This window comes from Rhinolophus ferrumequinum, chromosome 2 (genome assembly GCF_004115265.2).
Source record: "Rhinolophus ferrumequinum isolate MPI-CBG mRhiFer1 chromosome 2, mRhiFer1_v1.p, whole genome shotgun sequence".
Taxonomy (NCBI): Eukaryota; Metazoa; Chordata; class Mammalia; order Chiroptera; family Rhinolophidae; genus Rhinolophus; species Rhinolophus ferrumequinum.
In genome coordinates, this window is record NC_046285.1 from 93,272,524 (window position 1) to 93,296,643 (window position 24,120).

At 35.5% G+C, this 24,120-nt stretch overlaps 1 protein-coding gene across 3 annotated transcripts in view; it reads left to right on the forward strand.

The window, feature by feature from the left end:
- Window positions 1–24,120, forward strand: part of GABPA (GA binding protein transcription factor subunit alpha) — a 35,183-nt gene that overhangs the window by 6,297 nt on the left and 4,766 nt on the right. For all 3 annotated transcript variants that reach the window (XM_033129578.1, XM_033129568.1, XM_033129587.1), the window contains exons 3-9: window positions 2,396–2,540; window positions 5,651–5,735; window positions 7,677–7,922; window positions 16,141–16,335; window positions 20,318–20,371; window positions 21,298–21,438; window positions 21,666–21,858. In XM_033129578.1, the coding sequence (XP_032985469.1) occupies window positions 2,396–2,540; window positions 5,651–5,735; window positions 7,677–7,922; window positions 16,141–16,335; window positions 20,318–20,371; window positions 21,298–21,438; window positions 21,666–21,858 (1,059 nt within the window). The remainder of the gene's footprint in view (window positions 1–2,395; window positions 2,541–5,650; window positions 5,736–7,676; window positions 7,923–16,140; window positions 16,336–20,317; window positions 20,372–21,297; window positions 21,439–21,665; window positions 21,859–24,120) is intronic.

Consider the following 24,120-nt stretch of genomic DNA (forward strand, 5'->3'; position numbering starts at 1 on the left):
CTGCAGCTGAAATTTAAGGCCTTAATTTTTTTTAATTCATTTTATTGTGATAACAGCACTTAACATGAGATCTACCCTCAAAGGTTTTTAAATGTACATACAATACAGTGTCATTAACTATAAGCACAGTGCACCACAGATCTCTAGAACTTATTTGTCTGGCATCACTGGTTTTATGCCAGTTGATTAGCAACTCCCCATTTTTCTGCCAGCAGCCTATGGTTACTCATGTCACCTCCTCTTCTGCTCAGAGGAGAGGTCTGGCTCTAGCTCAGAAGACTCTGAGAGTGTGTGTGTGTGTTTCATTCATTCATTCATGTAACAAATTACCCCCAAACTTAGTTCTGGCTCAGGGTATTTCATGAGCTTGCAGTTAAGCTGTCAGTCTGGCTGCAGTCATCTGAAGAGCTGAATGGGGCTATCATATCTGCTTCCAGGATCACTCATGAGACTGGTGGCAGAACCACTCACTTCCTCACCACATGGGCTTCTCCGTAGGGCTGCTCATGACATGGCAGCTGGCTTGCCCTAAAGTAAATGGCCTGAGAGAGAATGCTCAACAAGATGGAAGCCGCAGTGTCTTTTAAATAACCTAACCTAAGAAGTGATATATCACTTCTGCCTTAGTCTTTTAGTGACACAGAAAGTGGGAGGGAATTATAAAGGGGTGTAAGTATTAGGAGGTGAAGATCATTTTGTCCATTTTGGAGCCTGACATGCATATATTTATTTTTATTTTCCTCTCTCTCTTTCTCTCCCTCTCTCTCTCCACAAAGCCTAAAGTTTTTATATTTGGTCCCTTATAAAAAAACTTTGCTGATGTCTCCTGTAAGAGATGGTAGTGACCATGTTGACCTGGGGAGTAGCTGTGTAAAGGGAGCTGTTGTTACACAGCTGTAGCAGATTGTTGCTGTGCACTAATTTAGGTCGAGTGATTTGAGGTCATCCAGATTTTTTCAAGAAAAATTGGTAATTTATATTTTTGTATTAAGTCTCCTAAGGCTTAAATGGTGGCAACAAATTGTTTTAAAATGTTTTAAATGTTGAGTTCATGTAAAATAGGTCTTTAAAAACATCTGTCTTAAAGTGACATCTGACTTAAAGAATCATTGTTAACAAAAAAAGAAAGACATAACCCACTGCGCTATAGCTGAAGAATTTGATAAAAATACAGAGAATGCCAAAAAAATACACACATTTTAAGAAAGGAAAAAACTTTTAAAATTGTAGTACTCTATATATACTGATAACAAAAGATGAATACAAGTCATGTTTGACTTGTGCAATTATAAGAGGTGCTCAAAGTGGTTATCATCAGCATCCAGACACTTATTACGGTGAATTACTGCTTGAGCAACGTTGACCAAAGTGTCCAGTTGTATACATTTTTTGGTACCCCCAATATTTAGCCAAAGACCCAATTATTTTACTTTAATAACAGCAATAGTTTACTGTTACTTATAAATAATGTGTTTTTAATCTGAAGTCATCTATTTTATAAATTTTAAAAATTTTAGAAGGAATTTAGATTATATACATTCATTGAATGTATATGTACTTGGAATTTATGTGAAAATGGAACTTGACAAATTTTTAGATACATACTGTTTTGGACACTGCAAGTGAGATTTAAATCATATTTAAAGCAAACATGTGAAACTTAATTGAATTTACCAATTCAACAAATATTACTTGGTGTCTATCTTCTATTTGGTCCTAAATAAGGATTTACAAAAGATACATAGAATTAATTATGAAAGATTTTAACTTTAAGGACCTTAGAGTTTCATAGAATTCAAAGTATGAAATAACGTGAAAGAACCCTAACAGAGTTTTAAAGAAAGAATGTAATTTTTTAATGTGGAGCTATGCTGACTGTAACCAGTAATTTTCAGATTAAGTGAAAAGTATTTTATATAACTTCCATTTTCATATCTTATAATTTACATTTGTTTATTTGTATTTATGTTGGGAAGGGACATTGACTAGTACTGTTGGCTTACAAATTTTGAGAAGACTTTTAATCTTCCTTTTTGGGCCCAAATTCTTCAAAATTACTTGAAAATATAACAAATGCTAACATTTCCCCTTAAATATTGTATATGCAATATTTCTATGTATATACATACATACATACATACATATGTATATACATAATGAAATACATTTGCAAGGGTGCTTTAAATTTCCAGTTAGCATTTCTTTGTGCAATTCAGTATTCAGTTTGGCAACATTGGTTGGTTGATGAGTCTACCACTGTGAATGGTATCTATGCAGAAATGAGTTTCAAAGACCAGCAATGTTTTTTGGTATTGAATTTTGTTTTGAGCAAATTATTATTTTAATACCCAGGGTAAAAATGTAATTATTAACCATTATATCCTTTAACATTTAGCATTGTAGAACAAACCTACACACCAGCTGAATGTGTAAGCCAGGCCATAGACATCAATGAGCCAATAGGCAATTTAAAAAAATTGCTAGAACCAAGACTACAGTGTTCTTTGGATGCTCATGAAATTTGCCTGCAAGATATCCAGGTACTTGTTTTTTATATTTGTATTTCAGCATTTAAGTCTGTATCAGAAATATTTTTTTTGTTGGCTTTTAATCTCTATAGCTGTAGCTTTTACCTCTAATTAGATTTGACCTGTATTATTATAAAATTTAAGCATTTAGAAATAAAAACAATTCTTTCAGCACAATTTTCTCCACTTAAAGTTATATTTTAAAAGATTGACTACTAAATCAAACATTTCATGGGTTTCTTTTTTAATTCCACAAATTAAATTGAGAAGTTTAAATTTGAATCCAAGCTTAATCATAGAGTAATGGGAAGCACATTGACCTTGGAAGCTGAAGAAGCATGTCCTTACCCTATTTGTAAATAGCTTTTAACTTCTTTGTGCATTAGTTTCCTCATCTTTAAAATGAAATAATTTTACCAAATGATTTTTATATTACCTTCCATCTTTATTTCCTCCAGCAATAAATTTTGGATAAGAATTTAAATACCAATGTTTATATTTATTAGAGTTTATTTACAGCAATAGGATTTTACCAGTGGTAGTATTATAACAAAGTATTATGTTTGCAGAATATTTATAGTCATTTTTTTTTTTTTTAAATAAAAGGTAGTAGCTAGATTGGATTGCTCAAATAGTTTCTCCAGACCTTCTTAATCAAACAGAAGAGTTTTATACTGTTTTTTAATACCAACTTGTACTAATGTATATTGTGTCATCTTTTTTATTTTTCACTTCTCCCCCTCCTATATATTATAGAATTTTTGCTTTCATTTTTTAAAAATTAAAATCCTATGTCTACTATTTTTATGTAAGATTTTGATGTACAATAAATTGAAATGTTTTAATGAAATGTGTGTATTTTAGTTGCGATTTAACCATACTTTTATAATTTCCTTTCAATAAGTCTAGTAAATGTTGGGGGAGGTAGGAATATTGCTCTTCAAAAACGGGAGAATGTAGGTGGGTCGAATATAATAATTTCAGGATTTAAGGTTTTCTCCTGTCAACAGTGAAAGAATAAATTAACGCACTTTTTTGGGAAAGTAATTTAGCATTTAGTGTCCATTAATCTTGAATGTGAAAAAACTAGCAGTTCCCCCTCAGTGAATTGTTCGTACAGAAATGGTCACCTGGCTGACCAAAGGTATATGTAGGAGATGTTCATTGGATGATTGTTCAGAAGCTAAAAATTCAAATTTGCCAAAAATAGGGAATTGGAGGAATTGGATAAATAAATTCTATAGATTGGAATTCGAGGCAGCCATTAAACATTGATGAACTAGAGCTATATGGGCAGTTTACATTGAATGAAAACATAATTGCAGAACACTCCTAAATTGTCATATTTAATCTTCACATCAGTCTTTGAAGTCAGCATATTCTTAGTCACATTCTGGTGATACAGAAACTGAAATTTAAAGAGGTTAAACAATTTTCCCAATCCAATGTGGAGCTACAAAGGGCTGCAGTGGAATGCGAACCCAGGCCTGTGTGACTCTGAAACTCTTCACTTGTTTGAGGCAGACTTTTAAGAAAGTTCGTATTGAGTAATTCAGTGTCACTGGACTTTACCTGATTTTTCTCATATGTAAATTAAGGGGAATCTGAACTTCATCTCTTACTGTCTTTCAGCTTTAACATTTGTTGGTTTTTATAATACCTGGCCTAACCAAAATGAAAGTATGACCTGCAAATACCCAACCTCTCATAGATTCTCAATAAATATTTGTTGAATAAATAGAAATATGCATAATTCATAGTATTATAGAATTCAGAGCTAACCTTAAGTCTAAGTCATTTTGCATACCATGCTGTCCCCCTTCCTCTCCTCAGAAAGGACACAGAGAGCACCTTCTGTTCTCTATGTCAGTTCATGCAAACATAAACATACATTTGGAGTGAGAATGCCTGCTGCTTGGGGTAATGCTTTTGTATTTTCAGATGAATCCTGACTTGAAATCTGGTGGAACAGCTGAGTTGCACTTCTTTGAGGAGTATGACCCAAGATCAAATACCATATTTGAGTTTTGTCCTCGTGCCAGGTCTTACTGAACTCGCTAGTGTTTTCAGTACCTGAGAGCTCACTTTCAGAGTTACACATGCCATACTTCTACTGGATAATACCAGTGTGTACCAGAGAGGGGAGAAATCTTGATATTAAGAGAATTTTTAACAGTGTCAGGGAGAGACTATTATATTAAGGAGTGAAACTGCCACGTTTGACCTGTCTGTCTGTGGGGGGGTTACACTGTTTGTCTGGTCCCTGATTAGGTTAGATGTGTAGTCACGTAGGGTTTTAGGTTTTACATGTATATATTTTTAATATTAGGAAATGTGTTTGTACTACTACTACAGTATTGACTGAATTCTTGAGAGTGAGAGTGGGGGAGCCTTGTGACGCCAGCTGTATGATACGCAGACACACAGAGATACACATTTTTCAAGATAATTACAATGGAAACCTGTTTTTAAACTGGCGACAGAAAATGCCTAGAAGTCAGAATTACTTTTTGTTATCAATTTGTCATTGTGTGAAATGCATTCACTGTAAAGAAATATGAAGGAGAAAAAGCACTGATATTGAAAGGATATAGAATTATAATTAAAGATGTTCATAACTAGATCTGTAGTAAAGTCGTAAGTCTTTTAACTTTATTAACTTTGTGATCAGAGATTTAGTTAACCCTGATTTTAAATGTGTGTCATTGTTTACAAGGGAAATAGGCAAATATTCTATTAATAAATTTATATAAATTGTGCCCATTAGCTAAACATGCTTGCTTTTTCATGACAGATAAATTGTATTATCTTCTAACTTTAAATATTTTTACAGAATAAACAGTTGCCTTATGGCATTATTTGAAATCCTAAACTAGACTTCAGAGCTAGAGAAAACCACCATTTAAAATAAATTCTGTTGTTTATATTGTCCTTAATTACTACCACAGTGGTTAAAATATTTTCAATTTTGGCAAATAATTAAATGATATGACAACTTGGATAATTAAATGTGTTCTTATTTAATCAGCATGCATCAGTAATTAAGTCCTGTTTGGTACATCCATTTTTATTAAACCAGATGATTGTGTTAAAATAATCTTATTCATTTTACCTATATTTAGCTGGATCCAGAACGAAGTTTATTTGACCAAGGAGTAAAGACAGATGGAACTGTACAGCTAAGTGTACAGGTAATTTCTTACCAAGGTAAGTTAATTTTAGTGTAGTTATTTAAAAGTTTAGCTCATGTTGTTTAGGTGTTTTGGATGGTTGTCTAAATTAATGTTCTACACAATGTTTTGATTTGATTATTTTCTCTGTCAAGGTGACACAGATAGTATGACATATTCTATCTAGTTTAATCAGGTAGGGATATATTGTAATTTAGTAAATAACAGGATCACAGAGAGCACTGAAAGAGCAGGTTCTGACTTTACAAGAATGCCTCAGTCACATGGCAGAACTGGACTGCCAAGGAATTTGCTGCCCTGCCATATCTGGAACATGCCAAATCTGAAAGCCACCACTTTAGCTATCACCTTGGAACCATGCTCCCTTTTTAGTAATCCACAGTAGCCAAAAAATAGATGTTATGTGCTTACTTATCGTCTATTAACTCATTTCTAAGTAGAAAGCTCACGCCAGTGATTCTAGAGCCTAAATCACATCGGGAACTCTCACTGCAGGAAAATCTAGTCTCTGCAGTTTAGCAGAAAAAGAGGAATTTGAAAAGGGTGTTGATTGACCCAGTCAGCCATATCCTCACAGCATTTCACTACTCTTTGCATAAGTACACAAGTTAGAAAGAAAATTAGGAAACCATTTTTGGTGGGTTGAATTTTAGTATTTTTAAATGTGACTTGTTGGGATTTCTAACCAGAGTTTCAGACTAATTTTAATCTCTGAACATACATTGCGTACAACTATGTTTCACAAACCAGAGTTTTCTTCAGACTGAAAACAGTAGTTACCTACCTTTGATCGTTAATTTCCCTATGATTCACTATTGCAGGGAATAGGAGGAAAAAATCTATGTTTTTATCTTTAAAAGCCTAGTGACCTCTCAGTGCAAGTATTCATCAAGAAGAGTTTACTTAATGAAATTTGAATAGAGGATTAAGGGATAAGTCTTAGGAAAAATATTTTTCAAAAATTCAGATTTTTTTCATGTATATTTTAAAAAAGTGACTTCTGTTTACACCACCTAATGAATGATAGCTATATATTTTTTTATAATATTGATTTTCACAGCAGTTTGAAAGTTTTTTATTTCAAATGCATTTTGATTACATTTTGATATAGATTGTAACAGAATCAGTGAGCAAACAGTAGCTGTTAAGCAGTATGATAGTTTCTTAAAGCTGTCTTTTTAACAGAAGTATCTGATACATCATTAAGGGCTAGTTTATTCTGTTTTGAATATCTTAAGGATTTGTGTTTTTCTTCATTCAACTGACAGTGAATGTCAGAATTTAATGATGTGAATTCAATTTAACAAACTGTGTTTTTAAAATATGTCCTTTAAAAAGAAAAGCAGTCAGTAAATAATTTGTTCAGAAGAGTGAATAGCTACTCATTTTTACTCTCCCTAGTCTAATTTTTATTTTCTATTCCACGTTGGCACTTTTTCTCCTAATGTTTGTAGGTAGGAGTGTGTGTGTGTGGCGGCAGCAGTGGTGGTGTTTATAAATCATTTCAGACTTACTGAAAAGTTGCAAGAGTACTAAAACGCTTACTAGGTATTCTTTATCCAGATTCCCCAACTGTTAACTTCCATTGCATTTGCTTATTCTCTTTCTCACCCCCACATTTATTTTGACCTGTTTATGAATAAGTTGCAGATGTGTTCCCCTTCTGTTCCTAAATACATAAATCTGTGTGTTTTCGAAAAATAAGGAATTCTTTTTCAGTACAATTACCAAATCAGGAAATATTGATTGACACAACACTGTTATCTAACCTACCAAAGTTCTGTTGAATTGTTGTTTTTATTATTTAATAGGAATCTGTTGAATTCTCATACTGCTAAAAATATTTAAAGTGGAGTTTTGCTCTACCATTTGAGAACATATAAACTAAACTAAATTTTATATGTTAGTGCCTTTCATGTTTTCATTTAGATTTTTTTTTTTTAAATTCACTGTTAAGGAATTGAACCAAAGCTCAACATCCTTGAAATTGTTAAACCTGCGGAAACAGTTGAAGTAGTTATCGATCCAGATGCCCACCATGCTGAAGCAGAAGCACATCTTGTTGAGGAAGCTCAAGTGATAACTCTTGATGGCACAAAACACATTACAACCATTTCAGATGAAACCTCAGAACAAGTGACAAGATGGGCTGCTGCACTAGAAGGTTATAGGAAAGAGCAGGAACGCCTTGGGATACCCTATGGTAAGAAAATACATCATTCCATGTCAGGTAGAATAATAAGAATTAAGCTTGACATAGAGGATGCTGGGGTGAGAATCTGTTTTAGATGTAGAATTTTTAGGAAAAACACTGATTTTCTGTGTTCTTTTTTGTGGGGGGGACTAAATACTGTCCATGATGGACAAATACTGTCCTGGGTTCTGGGACTAAAAACTACAGTCATGCGTTGCTTCACGATGGCGATGCGTTCTGAGAAATGCATAATCAGGTGATTTCATTGTTGTGCGATCATCATAGAGCGCACTTAACACAAAGCTCGATGGGATAGCCTGCACACCTAGGCTGTATGGTACAGCCTATTGCTCCTAGGCTGTCAATCGGTTTAGCTTGTTCCTATGCTAAATACTGCAGGCAATTTTAGCACAATGGTAACTATTTGTGTATCTAAACATAAAGGTACAGTAAAAATACAGTGTAAAAGGTAAAAATGGTGAACCCATATAGGGCACTTACCATGAATGGAGCTTGTAGGACCGGAAGTTGCGCTGGGTGAGTCAGTGAGTGAGTGGTGAGTGACTGGGGGAGTCTAGAACATTTCCGTACTCTACCGTAGACTTTATAAACACCATACACTTAGGCTGCACTAAATTTACATTAAAATATTTTTGTTTCTTCAATAATAAATTAACCTTAGCTTACTGTAACTTTTATTTTATAAACTTAATTTTTTTTAACTTTTCAGCTCTTTTGTAATAACACTTAACTTAAAACACAAACACATTGTACAGCTATAGTAAAATATTTTCTTTTTTTAGGTCTTTGTTTTATAAACTTTTAAAATTAAAAAATTTGTTTTACTTTTTAAACTATTTTGTTAAAAACTAAGACACAAACACACGCCTAGCCAGGCCTACACAGGGTCAGGGCCATCAGGATCGCTGTCCTCCATCTCCACGTCTGGTCCCATGGGAAGGTCTTTAGGGGTAGTGACACAGGGAGCTGTCCCCTCCTGTGGTAAGGCTGCCTTCTCCTGAGACGACTCCTGAGGACCTGCCTGAGGCTCTTTTTAAGGATGCGTCACTCTTTTCAGAAACATGTCCATGGTGGTTTGCTTGGTTGGTTTCTTTTTTTCATCATTGATTTGCTTGGAGCAGATAATGCACCAGGAACATTCCTCTCTGTTAATGTAAACCTTTCTGTGTTGGGGTCCATGTTTTCAAACTTTCTAAGGAGCTTGTTGAGGTCTGCAAAAGCTTCTGCTAAACCCTTCACTGAATTTCCTGGGGCTTCTTTTTCCTCACCCGCAGGTACCTTTACTCTTGCCTCTTCTTCAGCTATGCGTTCCTGTTCCAGTTCCCTCGACTCCTCATTGGCCAGTTCCTCAGGCACCAGCTCTAGGAGCTCCTCCAGGTCCTACTCACCCACACCCACGTTAAGTTGTTCGCCGTCTCAGCCACAGCCTTGTGGATTTTTGCAGTGTTTGTACTATGACATTATGATGGCGACAGCATCACTAGGTGATAGGAATTTTTCAGCTCCATAATCTTATGGGACCACCGTCAGAAATGTCCATCGTTGACCAAAACATCACATATATGTAGTACACACATGTGTAGTATGTAACTGTATAAAAAAATTTCCTGCCCTTAGGGTGTTCTCAGTGTAATTGAAGAGAGGAGATAGATGAAAAGAGATAATTGCCAGAAAGGTAACATGTTTTAAAGCTGCCAGAAACTGGTATAAACGAAACATGCTATTAGAATCTCAGAGGGCTCATAATGTCCTGGGGGAAAATTGGGAAGGGTTTATTATGGACAAAGAAATTGTTGGGCAGAGAAAGACATTCTAGACAGGAAATGTATGTGCAAAGCTGAGAAGTAGAAGTAGGAGTATACATGAGTAGTGAGAAGATTTAGTAGGTAAGGAGTTATTTTGCAGCATTATAGAACTGTTTTTGATTGATGGAAATGACAATTGAAAATGAATGTGTTAGTGGTATGTGGCGTAATTTGGAGCAGGGAGAGACAGTGAGGGGAAAATGAGAATATTATTGTACTTGAGGTGTGACTACCTGATAAGGTCTGGGTTAGCCTAGACAAGGTGATTTCTGTGGGAGTAGAAAGGAGGAGATACCAAAGTAGTGATAGGACTGGGAAACTGACTGATGGATTTTTGTGATGGTAGAGAAGGGAGATTCAAGTATTGATCTAACTTCTCAAGCTGAGGTGGTAAAGATGTTATCTGGGACTCAGTCACATTGAATTTATATTGAAGCCTTAAAAGGCTATATAGTCTCTGATGGAGAGAGAGAAAATGGAAAAGAACACAATGTTACAGACTGGTTCCTGGACCTCCTTAATATTTAGGGTTTGGAAAAGGAAGGGAGACATGGAATAGCTAAAGAGAGAGAAGGAAAGTAAGAACTGTATATAGTGCCACTGAAATTAAGAGTTTTTAGATAGTCAGAAGTCTTGATGCCACCAAGAAAGTCAAAGAATGCTAACAGAGTAATGGCTATTAAATTTGGTAATCAGAAGCTCATTGGTATTTTAGGTAAAAGTAACTATACAAGTGGAGAGACAAAGCTGAATTATAAGAAGTAGATGTCATAGAAATGGAGAAAATTGAGTATTAACTTTTGATGGAGGGCAAGTGGGAAGAGTGCTGGGGGAATAAATAAATAATATTGAAGGTTCAAGAGCTGGTGGTGACCTGAGTATATTTATAGATAAATGGTATGGAACTAGTAGGAGGAGAGATTAAAGAAGCAAGGAGAGGGGTCGTTAATTGGAGCATAACATAAAAAAGAATCAAGTTTGAAGAGTGAAATCTAGCCATCCTTAGAGACAGGATGGTTGAAAATATTAAGTTATTTTTGACATGTGGAAGCTAGTATGGATGGTGTACTTGACCTTAGTGTTAGTAAGTTTTCTCTTGAGAGGAGAATGCTGAGAAGGAAAGAAGGTAGCATAAAAACATTTCAAATAATGTTTTATAGTTTGCTAGACCTTCAACAAGAACTCTTCAGTAATAGAATCTTTTATAGAAAGTAATGTATAAAAATGAATTATAAATAGCAAGATTATAAACTCTGACAAAGTTCCTACCAATGAATGTTATTTACTTAGAATGAAAGCTCTTTTAAGATTTTGAGATTTATTTAGGTATAGAAAGACTTTAAAATATCACTGGCGATTTTTCTCATGAAATTGTTACCGACTAGAAAGTTTTAGAAATGATTAACATTTTCTTAGGGAACTACCATTTTAGGTTTCTATTTCTGTACCTAATGGTAGTTTTTTTGCCAATTGCTTAATTCCGTGCAAAATTGAAATATGGTTAATTGGTCATAGCTACTTTAAATCTCTTTGAAATATTCGTCCACATTGGAAAATTTCCTCAAGTTCACTTCACACACATCAATTTTATGTCTTGACAGGAGCTTAGAGTCAGCTCTTCATATTTTCATATATATTTATATATATTCATATTTTTTCCCTTCAATTTTAAATTTTTCGGGATTTTAATTCCTTTTCCTATTTATTTTATTTATTTATTTTTTTACTATTTTGCATTAAACAGCTGGACAAAACTCAAATTAATGAATTTATGGTAGTTAGAAGTCAAATTGATGAATTATAGAGAATGTTAAAACTGACTAAGAGTAAAATTAGAGTAAATATATCATTCTTGTTCTTTATTAAATAGAAATATTAAAAGATGAATATGCTGAGATTATTTTTATTTTTTCTTCCAGTTGTTTGAATAATTAAAAAGAAGGACAGATACTCATGTTTTTGGCTCCCAGCATTGTCAGATAGTGACATTTAAAAGTATTATATGTATGTTCAAAAAATAAAACAGAGATATAGTTTGTATCTAACTAGCTACCTAGTTCCATAGCTCTCCCATCACCATGGTAAGCTCTGTCATTTATTATATATCTTTCACGTCTGCTTTAAAGAAAGTCTTAGGAAAATACAGTAGTTCTCTAACATGTCTTTTCTTCAGTCCTACTCCCCAGTCACAACCACTTTTTGCTTTGCTACTTTTAATCATTAACTTCCTAGTATAGTAGATGAGGTAAAGTTCTTTTATACTTCTCTCCTCTGCAAAACAAAATTAAACCTTGTCTTTCCCCATTTTCTTAATTTTATTATGTAACTTTTGTCATTAGTGATTGTGTACATTATGAGAATTTATTTCTTGCACGACCATGATTACATTTATACAGCTTTTAGTTTTCCGAAAGTTCAAAGTTCACCTGTCTTTTAGTTGCATAGATTTCTATATATACCAAGACTTACTTCTCCCATTTCCATCAGTCTGTTTTGTGCCTATCATTAGTTTTTCCCAAATTCTCATCCATCTCTGGGTTGGATTTTTCTAGGTCTGCCACAAAGCTGTCACCCTAGGACATCATGACTTTCCTGCAGGGCTGGATCCCCCATTTTCCCTTGGATCTCCTATTTTCCTTTTTCTTTGTTTTATTCTCTCATTTACTCGTTATTCTCTCATTCCCTTTTAATAAGTTCATTAAGAAAGGGCATCTGGGAAATAAATATATATACATTTTTACTTTTTTTGGTGTGTGTGTGGGTGGAGACCACACATATTTGAAAATGTCTTTTATTCGCTCAGGTAGTTTGGGTGTAGACTATTAAACTGAAAACAGGGTTTTGATGACCCTGTTCCATTTTGTTATACTATAAGGTGTTCAGCAGGGGCATTCTGATCCTAGTTCCTTTGTATACCCTATTTTTTTCTTTCTGGAAGCTATTAGGATCGTCTCTTTATCTCTGGTCTTGAATGGGTTTAGTGGTGTGTAGTTTTTTTTATTTGCTGTAGATTTGTGGTGCATAGTGTAGCGTTTCAATCTGACCCTGCATTGTCCAGTGCAGTAGCCACTCGTCTCATGTGAGCACTTGAAATGTGCCTGGTCTGAATTAAAATGGGCCATAAGTATAAAATACCCAGTACAAAAAAGAGAAGAATGTGTAAAATCTTACTAACTTTTTAGATCAATTACATGTTAAAATGATAACATTTGGATGTATTAAGTTAAATGAAGTTATTATTAAAGTGAATTTCATCTTTCTTTTTTAAGGTAGCTGTTAGAAAATTTAAATACACAGTGGCCTGCATTATATTTCTATTGGACAGTGTAGTGCTGATCTAGACAATTGTATCCTTCACTCCTGGGAAATTTTTCTGAATTATTATTTTGATAATTACTTTATGTGTTTCTCGTTCTTTCTAGAACTCCTATTGAATTTCCTGGGTTGATCCTACATCTGTTTTCTTCTGTTTTTCATCTCCTCATTTATTTCTACTGCCTCTGCCAATGTTTTTTATCTTTATATTACAACCTGTCTGGTTTTCAATTTATAAGGGTACTTTATTTTTGGTTGTTACTTTTCCATAGCATTGTGATCTTATGTTATGAATATCATGTTTTCTCTTACCTCTCTGAGTATGTCAATTATGGTGGGGGTAGGATTGTTTTGTGTGTGTGTTTTTTTAACTTTGTTACTGCATTATTTCTGCTTTCTAGTAGTTCTGTTTTTCTGTTTATTTTTGTTTGTTTAATGGTTTGATGTTAGCCTCTCAACTAGCTGATTACTCTTGACCATACATAAGAGGGAATAACTTTAAAGCTGATTAGTTTGAAGTTCTGGAAGGGATTTACTGACTACACCCTGGTAAGGGTGGGGTATTGGTTTTTTCATTAAAAGATTTTCAAGTGTCATTATGTTTCGATATGTTTCCTGGGTCTCTTTAGCTTCTCTGGAGAATTGGCCAAACCCTTGTCAGGAGTAGAAGGCTGAGGTGAGGATTTAGGGTTGATGTGTACGTGAGTGCAGGACATGGAAGGAGGGAGGGGGAGGAAATGGAGAGGGTCTCACTCGTTAGTGTGAGTGAGACCTCTTCTTTTTGAGGTCAGTTCTCTCGGTACCTGCTTGTGATTCTCCCTGATCTAAAGTCTTCCGGTGTCCTCACCTCATATGTGGGGATGCGTTCATTCAGTTGGGTCCTGAGAATGAAGGAGAGGCCCTGGAGGTTCTAAACATACCATATACTCTAAATCAGTCCCCTCATTTGTCACTGAAACCTCTCCTGCTCCCTGGAAGCACCACGACTGAGCCGATGAGGGGGCTCTGTCGGCAGGAATACTTCCACTTCTTACGGGCGTCCTCCTTGGTAGGTGTTTAGGTCACAGCTTCTCCTGCTCTGCTGGGTTTTCACTCTGCTTACTGCCTTCAAAACAGTATGTGGAAATCTCCCATCCTTTCTGTTGCTTCTCACTCATGTTCCTATGAGTTTACATCTTTTAAAAATTCCTTTACTATCATTTTACTAGGTTCTTAGAGAAAAGAGACAAGGAGAACATGCATGGCCAGTTAGTAATGTTAGACCAGACGTCCTGATGTTATTTAGGAAAACAAATCAGACTGATTCTATTACCTCCTAACTTTTTTGACCTTGACACTTTTTGTTTATTACGTTTATGAAAAATGAGCTTTCTTGGACTTTTAAAGGGATGTGGTTTAGGATAGCTTCTCTAACTTTCCCGAATCCCTCTTCAGTTGTTTTCAAGTAGCATTAAAAAAAAACAGAACCACTTTTTTGGTTCCTGCCTGTTCCCTTACACCACTTTTATCTGGACCTTCCTTATCCTTTTCCTTCATGTTCCTGTGCTACTCAATTTTGATTACACTCCCACCAGTTTCCCCTTAGTGTGGTCCAATCTCCTGGAAGTGGTCTTGGCTCAGTTTGAAAAACTCACAGATGCTACACTGCTCCAGCCTCTGAAACCTTCCCACAGACCTTTGTACTCAGCTGCTATCGGATGGGGCAAAACTGCTTTGAGCTGCTCCTTTCACCTTGGCCTGTTGTGCTTTTAATGACTGCTTCCTGGATAAGTTCAGGTTGTCCTGCACTCACAGTGGAGAACGGGTCAGGTGTCCCTTTGCTTTCGCTGCACAGATGCTGATACCATGGAGGTCATGTGGCCATTATTGCTTTGTCTTCACCTGCATGTATTTCAGGGTCTGGGGGGGTACTTGTCACAGGGTTTTATTGTAAATGTTCACGGATTTTTGGTTTTGCTCTCTAGTTGCTTTTGGTGACTTTTTTTTTTTAATTCAGAGAAATTGAAAAACATTGTTGTCCTTTTCTCAGAATCCTCCTCCCTTAACTTCTCTGTGAAAAACTCAAATAAAAAAAATCAATTCTGTGGATATCAGTCCTGTATTCTTATGTTGATTCGTCTTTACTGTAAACTGGCTCTTGATAAGTACCCAAATGTTATTTTCCCCTCTGTTTTCTTACTGAATGGCATGCATCTTGGCAACATATAACTATGTTTGGGTAGATCATCTTTTCCATGCATTAATACCTATATGAAATCAATTCAGCTAGTATTTACTAAACTTCTCTGGGTAGAATGCCCCGTTAGGGACCAGACATACAGCAGTGAAGTATTTGTACGTGTTGGCCATCCTTTTCATTTGTGAATTTAATTAGATAATTAAAAATGACGAGGAAATAAAATTATTTGACTTCACTTTTTGTAAGATTCAACAAATATATGCACAAGGCACTGTGGTAGGTTTTGAAGATAGAATGATTTACAAGACACAGTCTTTGTATTTAAGACCTTGATGTATTATAGGAGAAGACAGCTGAGTAATAGGCAATTAACATGTTGTATTGTTAAGTGCCACCATAAGGGTAAACACAGAAGCAACCAGAATTTGACAAGAAGCAGAAGGGAGGAAAGAGTATATTGTTCACATTTTGGAGACGAAATCTAGCTCCCTAGAATCCCCTTTTTTTTCCCGTGCACCAAATCATACTCTGCTATGAAATAATTTTTAAAACTCAGATAACTTACTCATTCCTTCCAGGATAATCATATATTTTATGCCATCTGGCCCACTGGAGAGCATTTTGCAATTTGTTTTTCTTGGTACAGTTCCAGACTAATTGATGTAGAACCAAGTGAATCCATTAAAAATTGAGATTAAAAAGGAACTGAGGAGAAAATGTAACACAAAAATCTTTTTACTTCATATACTGAGTTTACTTACTTGCTTGGGGAAAACAAGCTGTCTGGATTTTATCTCTATGTGCGTGTGTGTGCATGTGTGTATGTGTATGTGTGTTGATGAGTTAGCTGTAAATTTCTATAATATCTAAGATGGAACTAGTCTAATGGTGATATTTTTCTTTTTAGATCCTATACAGTGGTCTACAGACCAAGTCTTGCATTGGGTAGTTTGGGTAATGAAGGAATTCAGCATGACTGATATAGACCTCACTACACTCAACATTTCAGGACGAGAATTATGTAGTCTCAACCAAGAAGATTTTTTTCAGCGCGTCCCTCGGGGAGAAATTCTCTGGAGTCACCTGGAGCTTCTCCGAAAATGTATAAAATTAGAATTATTTTCTGTTTACATTGTAACTTAAGTTTAATTTTATTTCTTTATAACTTTGTTATTGTGATTGTCAATTGATAATAGAAATAGTACTTAACGTTTATTAACTGTATAAGGCTATGCTAAGAGCTTTATATGTAGTATCTTATTTAATCTCTGTTTTAAGGCTGTATCATTACTTTCCTTATATTTTAGATAGGGAACTGAGGGTTACGAGCCCCGCAAAGTCACAGAGCTAGGGAGTGACAGAGCCCGGATCCAAACGGGCTAACACTAGAATCTTATCTTAAATAAGATGCTGTGCCCTACCCTTAGCTCTCTCGTATGTTCTAGATGTTGACTTCTGTTTCCCCTGTCACTTCTTCCAGGTACTGCTCATCTTCTAGAAATTTAAGATTTTTCACAGGTGACTTCCCTCTCATTCTCTTCATTATTAGTGAGATTAAATCATTTAAAATTTCTTTTAATTGAATGGGGTTTCAAGAGAGAAAGGAGAAGTTTAAGCATGTAATCCACTGTCTTGATTTGGAAGCCACTGGTTATAAGTGTTTCCATGTTTTCCACAGACATTATTATAATTATGATTAGGTGACTATATACAGAAATTAGGAACTACTCAGCTGTCCAACATAAAGCTCAAATAAATGTAATTTTTTTTTTTGGAATTTTAATCCATTTTATATTTCAGTGACTATCTGTTACAATCTCTTAGCTAAGTAACCCATTCCCTCCTAACAGTGTTTTGTAGATCACAAATGCTAGCCAGACCCACATATTTTTCAGAATGTGTAAATAGGACAAACTCTGACTTTGTTTTTGTAATGGCTATGGATGAAACAGTAATTGGTAGCGTTTTGTTCTATTTGCCTGGTAAGGGGAAAGCTTTGGTGGAGGGATTTTCCATAGTCATCTACTGCTTAGGGTTTTCATCCAGGCTGCATTATCTGCTATTGAAGTAAAAGTGAGCTCTGGAGAGAAGCTTTCCTTCATTGTTTATTTCTATAGTTTCTCTCTTGTATTGATTCTCTTAAGTATAGGGGGAGAGGAATATCTATGACGTTAGAAGACTTACTACATTCATTACATTTATAGGGTTTATTTCCAGTTTCAGTTATTAAATAAGTAAATTGAATGTTCTGTTTGAAGGTTGGTCCTTGGCTTCACAGGTTTTCTTCTCTGCAGATGAATAAGGTAAATTGTGAATCATTTCAGGTACTTAACATGCGAACCATGTTTACTTAACACGTTCTTGGGGGAACTCTCAAGAATAGAAAAAGAACAGCACTTGGATTAGTTTAGTTTTTCTCAGATTCATGGTTTTCGCTGTCACTTCCAGGTCAGCACTTCGTTCTGGTTGTCTCTTCCTGGTTCTCCTAGGCTTTCTCAAGCTTTAAAGCTCATTCAGAGACTTTTCCTCGTACAGGGAGAGAGCAATGTGTATCTTTCCATTTTTTTGGTGGTAGAGTGAATCTTCTTCAGAAGAGCTCTGCTCTGGAATTGTTTTATTTTCAAAAGTAACAAAGCCCCACAGCTTAGGTAAGTGTTTCAGGGAGTTCCTTGCCTGTCCATCCATGATTCTTTGCTCTGCCCTGGCAAGGATATCCCATCTGGTTTAGGAATCTAATGCTCAGTTCAGAATTTGGTGATGGGCAGAATGGTACGTAAAGCTATTTCTGGCAGACTTTCCATAATTCACAAGCCTGACTTCTCAGAACAGGCTCCTTGAAGCAGTCTAGTACTCTGGCCCCTCTTGTAGAGTGAAGTCTACAGCATATCTCTGAAAGGTACAATAAGCCCGGCGTAACTTGTCTCTTCCTCCTTAATGATCTGTCAAGGAGAATTTAGATGCTTGCATTAGATTACCCACCAAGCCACTGCCTTTTTGTGGTTCCCTTTGTGTTGAAACTTCATCCAAGTTCTGCTATATGTGGGGAGATAATTAGGAAATATTCCCAGTACTACCAGCTCTGTGATGTGCTCCTTCCTGGTGTGAATATCTTGTCTTCTATCACCAAAGGCAAAGCTCAGTATGCAGAGCATTTCTTTTTTTTTTTTTTTAATTTTATTGGGGAACAGTGTGTTTCTCCAGGGCCCATCAGTTCCAAGTCGTTGTCCTTCAGTCTAGTTGTGGAGGGCGCAGCTCAGCTCCAAGTCCAGTTGCCATTTTTTTCAAACTTTAGTTACAGGGGGCGCAGCCCACCATCCCATGCGGGAATTAAACCAGCAACCTTGTTGAGAGCTCGCGTTCTAACCAACTGAGCTATCCGGCCGCTCCCGGAGCGTTTCTTTAGGAAAGGATTGCCTTACACCTTTAGTGTCCAAAGTTTCTTCATAAAATGGCTCTGTATATCCGTATATCCTGCCTCCTAGGACTTTGCTTCCTTCATGCATAGCCAGAATGTGAGGGCTACAGGGGAATATGTTATTTGGAGTGCCTCGATAGTCTTAGACCAAGCTTTCAAAAACCCTGTTGCTGTGTTGTACCTTCTGTCTTGAGAGTTCCCAGGAAACAGACCAAACTCTTTCTGAGAATCAGGATTTAAACGCAGATCTTACAGGTTCGTCACATCTGTGCTGTGCGTTGCGACCCTCTGTTTTGTCTCTTTTTAGGCTAGGGCTCCTTTGTTCATTTGCAGTCACCAGTGGAATAAATACAATTTCTATAGCACTTTGCCCCTTCAAGTTACTTTTATAAAGTTTTGGGGAATTTTTTTTCTTTAGGAGAGACAACAGTTCTTGGGGAGAATGTTCAAAACTAAGAATCTGGATAAAACAGTAGCATCTTCATTTTCTGAAAATTTAACTATGTCTCAGGCACTGTGCTTCCTAAAAGCAATTTCCTATAATCCTCACCAACGCATGAGGTGGTGTGGTAGGTGTGGGGGTATCTCACTTAAACGTGACAAAATTAATTTTCAAGTTGGTCGAATAATTTACCAGAGTCACACAGCCAGTAACTGAGTACTCAGATAGAACCCTCCCAGATCTATCTGCGACTAGTCCCACATAATCATTTAAACCCACAAACTCAGGAACCCCAAAGAAAGCTCCCATCTGACAGGTAGGACTCACACCTCTTTTTAGTTCCCCAACTGTATGTGTCTGGAACTGGATCCCAGCAGGGTACCCAAAGTAGAACTGTGTTGGGAGCCAGGACACAGGTGACTGCTGATGGGTAGTTTCAATTTCAAGGGAGAAGCATCATGCAATGATAGGCAGTAAATCGGCTAAAGCAATAGAGACTGGGAAGTGTGCCTCTTGTTTGAGAGGTAAAGGTGGCATTTGAGTAGGGAACAGCAGTAGGTGAGTAACGAATGGCTGTCTAAAGGGTGATCTTAGGGCCTTTTCCAATGTAACTCTTATATTGAGAGCTATATTTGTAGACATATTGAATTATTTAGTTCAATTGTGACATTTAGGGAAGCTACAGTTTTACTGAAAATTTAGCTATGTTGAAGAAGGAGTATTAAAAGTTAAAGCAGTATTATTCAAAGTAGATGTTAGATTATTAAATTATGAAGATTTCTCAGATCATCTTGAGAGAGCCTTTTTGGTGACGAATGTATATCTAAATACTTGCAGCGTGGTGTACATTCCCATCTCTAATCTGACCCTGAAGATTTCCATGTTTTATGTGGTTTTATGTAGGTAGATAAATAGACTTAGATATAGGCATCTACATTTAGAAAACCATGGTTCCTTGAATAGTGAACTCTAAAAGAAATTGGGGTTTTCCCTTTGTTACTTCTCTTAAAAATATCTGTTCCTTAGAAAGTGACTCAAATATTTTTTAGGTTATCATGCCAGTAAATTTCAATTGTTTGATGTTTTGCTTTTTTGTTTGGTTGATTTTGGTTTTAATTGTGGAGTTTCTTTTTAAAAAATCGTGTTCATAAAGTTCAGTTTTACTGGATTGGGGTTTGTATTTTTGGTTTTCAAATGAAAACAAAATTTTCTATGTGTGTTCTTCAGATGTGTTGGCAAGCCAAGAACAACAGATGAATGAGATAGTTACAATTGATCAACGTGAGTATACATGCCCATAATACATGGCCCATTTATCAATAAGAAATGTTTCCTTTATTCCATATTGCGAAGTAGTAAAAAGGAAAACTAATTTTTAAATTTTTTATGAAGTATTTGAAATATATAAAGAAATAATAAAGTATAACATCTGTGTACACTATAACACCATATACTATTAAGAAATAAAACTTTATATATGAAATTTACCTGTTGTAGATCCTGAACTTGAAATTTGTCATTCTATGCATATTTTATATTTTCACCAACTGTGTAACTATAAACAGTATAGCACTGTTTTGCACATTTAAATTTTGGGGGTAAAATAATAATATACTGTGCCTATCGTATTATAACTTGCTTTTTTGTTTAAAAGTTGAGACTTACCCATGTTGATACTTGCAGCTTGAGTATTATTCATTTTCACTAGGTATATTATTTTTAAAACTTTGTGAACATCACTGAACTAGTATATTTCAGAATGTATATGTGATTCTCTAGTTGTAATATCATGGGGTTTCTACCTTTTCTTGCTAGGTATTGCCAGAGTTGTTATATCAGAGTGGTGGAATGAGGTTGTACTCTCATAAGTAGTGAAATACGAGTTCTCATTCGTCCACATTTTCTCTCAACATTTGATAAACCATTTTTAATGAACTAACATTTTATAACTGTCCACTAAGTTATTTCAAAAATAAGACCAACGTTTATTCAGTAAGTTAAGATTCACAAACTGGAATGCAAATATATCCTCTGAACTTTTTTTGTAATTTTTTTCAAAATTTTTGTAGATTAAGCCTTTTTGAAATGAGGCCTTTGTTGAGGTAATTAGAGGGACAATAAACTAACTGCGTTTTATGTCGTTCAGTAGTTTTTTTCACTGCTTGTATTAGAAGGGAAATAAATTTTCCCCTTGTCTTTCTTTGCAGCTGTGCAAATTATTCCAGCCTCAGTGCAGTCTGCTACACCAACCACCATTAAAGGTATCAACAGTAGTGCAAAGGCAGCTAAAGTACAAAGAGCTCCAAGGATTTCAGGAGAAGATAGAAGTTCACCTGGGAACAGAACAGGTATTTTTGCATTGTCATCTGGTATTTATAAAGTTTTGTCATATTATGTATATTTTATTTGATTTCAGTGTGAGTATGGACTACTTATCTGGCAGTGCTTAGACAGCATTTGAAAAAACATTTGTGTTCTTAGCATGGCTGAAATAGGAACCAGAGAACCTGTTTGTTGCCTTTTGCCCTCTGTTAATTCATAGCGCTGTGGTCAATGCTTCTTCCTTTCAATTTAGGAAACAATGGCCAAATCCAACTGTGGCAGTTTTTGCTAGAACTTCTTACTGACAAAGATGCTCGAGATTGCATTTCTTGGGTTGGTGATGAAGGCGAGTTTAAACTAAATCAGCCTGAACTGGTTGCACAAAAATGGGGACAACGTAAAAATAAACCTACGATGAACTATGAGAAACTCAGTCGTGCATTAAGGTAAGCATTTATTACCTTTTTTCTTCTTCTTTTTTTTTAATATCAAGCCTTTCTAAAAATGCCTTCTTAGTCTAGGTATAAATATTGTTATGTAATGATTTTAAAATACTTGTTCATAGGATGATGTTTTCTTTATATATAAAAACTTATGTTAAAAAACTTTTTCAAAAATCTTTAGTAATAATTTTTAGTAGAATTTTGAGAGTTGTTTGTTAAATATTACTCTAACATTATTTTTTTGTTTGTCAGGGAAAGCTTTTATTTCTCCTTCATATCTGAAGGCTAAGTTTACTGGATAGATTATTCTTGACTGGAAGTTCTTATCTTTCAATATTTTGAATATGTCATCCCACTCTCTCCTGGCCTGTCACATTACTACTGAGAAATTTGCTGATAACCTACTGGGGAAAAGTTACTTGTTTTTATCTGATTTAAAAGCATATACTACTCTGTTTAAAAACAACATGTTTTCTGTCATTTAAGTTACAGATAAAATCTATCATTTGCATAGATGAACTGAGTGAAAACTTGAGCAAATATGCAGATATTTTCAACTTTTATATTTAGATGCAAACTATTGACCCCTTTTCCTATTTTTTCTCCCCCTCCAATCTGCCTAAATCTTAGTATTCATCAGTAACTAAAATGCTTCATTTTCAGTGTGCTTATCATTTAATCTCAACTATGTAAAGATCTTTTTGGTATAATCAGAATTAAAACTGTCATTTTTGATAGTTGATATGGCATAATACAAATCCCCTCAAAATTATTGATGAATTATTAGAATTAATAATTAAGATGTCGGTTCTCCCTAGATTGACCAAAGTTTCAATGCAGTAACCATCTGAATAAGATTTTCCATAGAACTTGGCAAGGTGTTTGTAAAATTTATTTGGGAATAATAATGAACCATGATAATCTGAAGAAGGTTAACTTGAGTTTCACTATAAAGCTGCAACAATAAGAACAGTGTGCTGTTTGCTTAGGATAGACAAATAGACCATAGATTAGCATAGAGAGCTCAAAAAGAACCAAAAATATAAGAGCATTTGATTTAAAAATGGCAGTGGAAAGAGGACATGTAGAAAAGACCTACTTTTTAGTCAGTGGTGCTGGGACAATTGACTGTCCATATAGGAAAATAAAACTTCCTCACATCATACTAAAAATCAGTTCATGTAACTTGTAGCTCGAAATGTCAAAAGTAAAATAGGAAAGAATCTAGAATACCTCCATGAGTTTGGTAGATGAGGAAAGGCAAAACTAAAAGCACTAACCCTAATAGAAAAAAGATCAATAAATTGGACTACATTAAAATTAAAATTAAGACCATCTGGTCATCAGAAGCCATCATCAAGAGAGTGAAAGGCAGGCCACACATAATCTGACGTAAGACTTAGATCTTGAATAGCTAAAGAACTCTTACAGAGTAATAGGAAAATGAAAAATGGGCAAGAGACTTAGACACTGTAGAGATTTTCCATATGTCCATTAAATGTATGCAGAGGTGTGCAGCCTCATTAGTAATTAGGGAAATGCAATTTAAAGCCACAGTCAAATGGTACAACACACACCCCAGAATGTCTAAAATTAAAATGATAACCAGTGCCAGGAGTGTTGGTGAAGATACGAAGCAGGGGGAATGCTTCTACACTTTTGGTAGGAATGGGAATTGTAGCCTGTAACCCAGCAGTTTCTCTCCTAAATATTTAACAAACGAAAGTGTACTCATATGTCCACATGTGCTCATCACAGCATTATTTATAACATTCAAAACCAGAAACTACCCAAAAAACAGGTTTCCCCCACTATCCAAAAGTAGAGCGTTGCTGTGAAGTCTGTCATAAGCCAAAATGGCATAAAGCGAAGAAGCAGTTACCATTAATTTATATGGGAGTTTCTGAGCGTTGCCAGACCCTAAAAGTAACCTACCGTATCATACCAAATGACACGTGAAATTTACAACAACATATAACACATAGTGAAAACAGGACTGCACAGAATAAATCGAGATAAAGCACAGATGTTCCCGGACAGTTCAAAGCTTCAGCAGCTTGATGCTGAGACGCTGCGTGCAGTTCCTCGGGAAGGGGCTCGGAGTGCACACTGCCTCTATAACGGCTGCTGCAAAACAAATGCTAAGCACTATTTTGCTTTTCACCTTTTCTTTGTAAAATGGAAAATACTCTGGATGTTTTTTGATTAACAAAAGCAGGTACTAACACAGGTCTTAAGTGAAGGGGCAGATCGCTAACTTTCAGA